General features: G+C 34.1%; 1 protein-coding gene across 1 annotated transcript; it reads left to right on the top strand.

Moving 5' to 3' along the window:
• Positions 1-1,846: 1,846 nt before the first annotated feature.
• Positions 1,847-3,192, top strand: LOC121731126 (probable tRNA N6-adenosine threonylcarbamoyltransferase, mitochondrial). Its single transcript, XM_042120477.1, has one exon. It carries the CDS (start codon positions 1,954-1,956, stop codon positions 3,175-3,177), a length of 1,224 nt encoding a protein of 407 aa, XP_041976411.1. The 5' UTR covers positions 1,847-1,953; the 3' UTR covers positions 3,178-3,192.
• The last annotated feature ends 1,725 nt before the right edge of the window (positions 3,193-4,917 follow it).

Below are 4,917 nucleotides of genomic sequence, written 5' to 3' on the forward strand. Positions count from 1 at the left end.
CCCCGGTCATCTGGTCATCTTAGATACTTTTTTTAACCGACTTTAAAAAAGGAGGAGTTAATGTTTACTTTGCTGTTTGTGGTCAGATTTTCAAAATTCTTTTTTTGTTGTATAGATTGCCCGAATTTGATACCATGTTTACAATAAAATCGGCCAAGTGCGAGTCGGACTCACGCACGAAGGGTTCCGTACCATACCGTAAGCCCCCTTTAAATTTTAATTATATTCCAATTTAATTTAAATACTTAATGGTATCAATTTTTTAATAATTGATAATTAAATTAAATATTTAATCCCATATAAAAATACATTTTTTTGCCTAATTATGCTCATAAACGGTACGGAACCCTCCGTGCGTGAGTCCGACTCGTACTGGCCAATTATTCACTTTTTGGGTACGGAACCCTAAAATGATTTCTTGTAAATTATGCAAGGACAAAATTCTGTAACTGTCCCGCTCTGACAAAAAAAATAATTGGTCATGTTAGGGATACCACGTAAAAGAACGGCGCCTGGAGGTGTAACCCAGCGTTAGTGCGAAAAGGGACTTAAAATATATTGATTACTGAAAAAATCATAATCATCAAAGTTGGAGGAAATTGAATGATAATGATTTTGTAATTTTTTTCTTTTGGTGATAATCGAGAATCGAGATACAGGTCATACAGGCGAAATTATATTTTTACTTTGACTTGTTTTTTGCAATTACTTCCGTAAAAATATATAAGAATCAAACTTGTAGAGAATTGAATTTGCAACATTCTTATCATTTTTGTCAGAAAAAATGAAAAATAATGAAGATGTGGTCAAAAATAGGCACTTTCAAACCAATATAAAACCCGTCGGATTTGGTTGAGTTTTTGAATTTGAGCTATAATTTATGACCTTTTCTAAATACTAGCGCAAAAAAAACTTACTATAATTATTATTAATTTCAGAAAAAATCTAACGCGACTTTAGTAATACCGGTGATGAACGCTATAATCTTAGCGGCCTAGACGAGCAATTTTATTGAGCCATATCACGTATTGCGTAATATTATTGACCGTCTAGGTTTGATACACAGACGTAAAAAAGTATTTTTTTTACGTCCGTGGGTTGATATTGAACATCGCGCGCCTTCAATCTAATAATTGTCAAATAAATTGTTCAATAAAATTGAAGCGTGATATTGCAAATACAATTGATCGTCTTATGCAACAAATCATAGAAGTTTCCAAGAAAAAGAATAAATAAAAGCCTTAAAATGTTATCCCGCAGTTATCTTGTTTTATTTTCTAATCTTGGTTGACATTTCAACTTGGAAAAATATTTGAAAAATTGGAAAAATATATTGGAAATTTTTCTTTTTTGTTTTCTTTTCTTTCGGAAATTTTTCCATTACCCATGTGTAGTTTTAATGCACATTAAAGTATATTAAGCTTTCAATAATAATATAATTTTCATAAGCCAACTTACCGATTTTACGCAAATATCGAAACTAAAGTGGACTTCTTATTTAACTTAGCGTGGAGCACGCTTCGTCGTCACAGGTATGGAAAAACTCATGGGCATTAATTTAATTTTATTAAAGTAATAGAAAACCTGATGCAGATGCAGAGATACAAAGCCTGATAAATTAAAGAAAAAAAAGGTAGTTTTTAAAGGTAGTCTAAAATTATAGTGTTTTGTGCTCTGTTCAATGACTAGTACTGTCCAGTCATTAGTCATGTTCACGCTATATATAAAAAAAATGTCAGTCATGTGTCAACTGTCAAATAAAAAAAAGAAGAAGAAGAATGCAAACAAGAGTCAAGCCTCAAGAATCAAGCTAATTATTAATTTTTCTAGATAATTTAAAATATTTAAAAGTAAAGGAATTAGTAGTCATTGTGGGTTATTCTCTGTCTTATACAATTGTTATATATTACACAATCGATATATAAGCAGTGATAAAATCCACTATTTAAAACTATGACGATTTTACTCAAACGTAAACTGCACTCATTATTTACCAAGTTTAATGTATCAAAGGTAAAACGTTGCAGTAGTACTTTAATACTAGGAATCGAGACATCCTGTGATGACACTGGATGTGCTATAATAAACAGCGATGGTAAACTTCTAGCTGAAAAATGTCAATCTCAAAACTTGGTACATCTGCGAAACGGTGGTATAATCCCGGATATAGCCCAAGACTTACATCGGACATATATAGAACCAACTGTTAAATGCACTTTGGCCGAAGCCAATTTAAAAATGGATGACTTAACTGCAGTGGCAGTAACTCTCGAGCCTGGATTACCTCTCAGCTTAACAGTGGGAATGAAGTATGCCAAATATTTGTGTAGAAAGTTTAACAAACCTTTAATTCCTATTCATCATATGGAAGCACACGCCCTTGTAGCTAGAATGAATAATGAGATTGAATTTCCATTTTTAACATTACTCATTTCCGGTGGACACTGTTTGCTGGCTGTGGCAAAAGATGTAAACCAATTTAGTTTACTGGGCCAGAGCATAGATTTTGCACCTGGTGAACTATTTGATAAAGTAGCTAGAAGAATGAAACTCCGTAACATTCCAGAATACTCGGAAATGTCAGGAGGAAGGGCTGTGGAGGAAGCTGCTTTAAAAGCTGAAAATCCACACCAATTCCTTTTCATGCTTCCTCTTGCTGATTTTAAAGACTGCAACTTCAGTTTCAATGGCCTAAAAAGTTCTGTTCTATACCACACATTAAAAAAAGAGAAGGAACATGCAATAGCTGCTGATCAACTAATACCTGAAGTGTATGATTTGTGTGCGGCAGCACTGATGGCTGTCACCAGACATTTACTTCACCGGACTCAACGAGCTATGGAATTTTGTGAAGAAAGTGGTCTGATCGGGAAAGATAGAAGACAACTCGTGGTCTCTGGCGGTGTCGCTTGCAATAACCTGATATTCAAAGCGCTTACAGTACTATGCAACGAGTATGGTTATAAAATTTATAGACCTCCGCCAAAGCTATGCACCGATAATGGTGTGATGATAGCGTGGAATGGCCTCGAGAAATGGAGAAAAAACATTGATGTCTTTCATGACTTTAGTAAATTGGATATAAAAGCAACAAGTCCTTTGGGTGAAGATCTTAGTGGCAAAGTATCTAAAGCCCAAATGAAAATAAAACTAATAAAAGTAAAATTTCAAAATTGAGAGATTCTGTTTATTCTTAAGAAACCTCCTTTGCGGATATTATGAAATGAATACTAACCCATCAATCCACAAGCGGCACCCGCCTGCCGAATAACAATTGAAAATCTATTGTGTCTGCGATTCCCACAATCGAGGTATTACGTAATAATATATTTTTTTCCTCTACGTGAATCTTGCAATCAGCCTTCACTCACTTCAGCCTATAAGCAGATGGGATGTTGGCTTCTTAGTGTAGGGTGGTAGTCCCAGTGGAATACATCCCTTTTTAATAATAAATTTAAAAATAAAAATTCTTTATTTGCGCAATAAAACAACATTACAAATATTAAATAATCGGCCAAGTGCGAGTGGGACTCGCCCACGAAGGATTCCGTACCGTTATCGTTATAGAGGAAAAATAGGCCTAAAATTGCGTTTATTGTATGGGAATTTTTTATTTTATTTTAATATTATTATTAATCATTAAAGTAAGTACACATAATTATTTTAATATTATTATTAATCATCAAAGTACACAATATAACGACTTTGTGAAAATGTCAAGTGCGTACCTGTTGCCATTATTGATTACGAGCAAAAAAGGCCAAAAAAATCAAGTTTATTGTATGGGAGCCCCCCTTAAATATTAATTTAATTTTGATTTTAGTATTTGTTGTTATAGTGGCAACAGAAATACACAATCTGTGAAAATTCCAGAAGGCTAGCTGTAACCGCCTGAAGACAGACAGACATCAAAGTCTCAGTAATAGGGTCCCGTTATACCCTTCGGTTCGGTTATACCCTAACAAATAAAGGATAAGTACCTATAACCCGCGCGGAACTAGTTGGGTCGGAGAGGCGCCGGGGGCGCTTGATTTTGACAGTTCTGGCTAGAACTAAGACAAAAAGCACAAGAGCAATAGCAAGATGAGTCCGCCGATAAAAAGACAATCTAAGAAAATAATATTTAATGTGCATACGTTAAGAAAATATAACCAGTATTACTCTATGATAAAACTGATCAATTGTCTTTATTTTTTCTTTTCAATAATTAAATAATATTATTGTTCATGATATCGCGAGATTGGTCGTAACTGTCTAATCTCATGTGCGTTGCAAGCAGCAAGCAACCCGCCACCTCACCCCTATCCCTACCTAAGGTGCGGCCAACTAGTTCCGCGCGGACTATAAGTAGGTAATTTATACCTTAGACTAGAGTACCTAAATACACATCCAAAGTAAGTACCTCAGAAAACCTTGGTCCTCTTTAAATTAACTAACTAAATTAGTTTTTACTTATAAAATATATGAAAATTATAATTTTTTCGACGAATGTATAAAATACATCATTACACATTTAAAAAGATAATAATAATAATATGTAGTTGTGTTAAACAAGGTTTTAAACCTCGGTAATCATACAACATAATATTATCAAATTTCAGTAAAATCGGTACAGCGGTTTGGGCGCGAAGAGGTAACAGACAGCCAGCCAGACGTGCTTTCGCAATTATAATATTACCTAGTTAGTATGGAAAAAAGATGTTTTGTAAGGAAAAGTAGGTAAGTACTTACTCACATGTGTTTAAATTTTATGTTTTAAATTATTGTAATTTATTGCGGCCTACCTGGATCGGGATCTTTTTCATACTGACCATAAATATATGTGCATCATAAGTGTTTTGATATCCTATAGCAAGTTCAGTGTAATACGAGCCGTCGACATGGTGTTTAAACATAGACAGTAGCGTCTAGCAAATT

This window comes from Aricia agestis, chromosome 10 (assembly GCF_905147365.1).
Source record: "Aricia agestis chromosome 10, ilAriAges1.1, whole genome shotgun sequence".
Lineage (NCBI taxonomy): Eukaryota > Metazoa > Arthropoda > Insecta > Lepidoptera > Lycaenidae > Aricia > Aricia agestis.

Coding starts and splice junctions, on each gene's coding strand:
- LOC121731126 (XM_042120477.1), top strand. CDS start 1,954: ATGACGATTTTACTCAAACGTAAACTGCACTCATTATTTACCAAGTTT.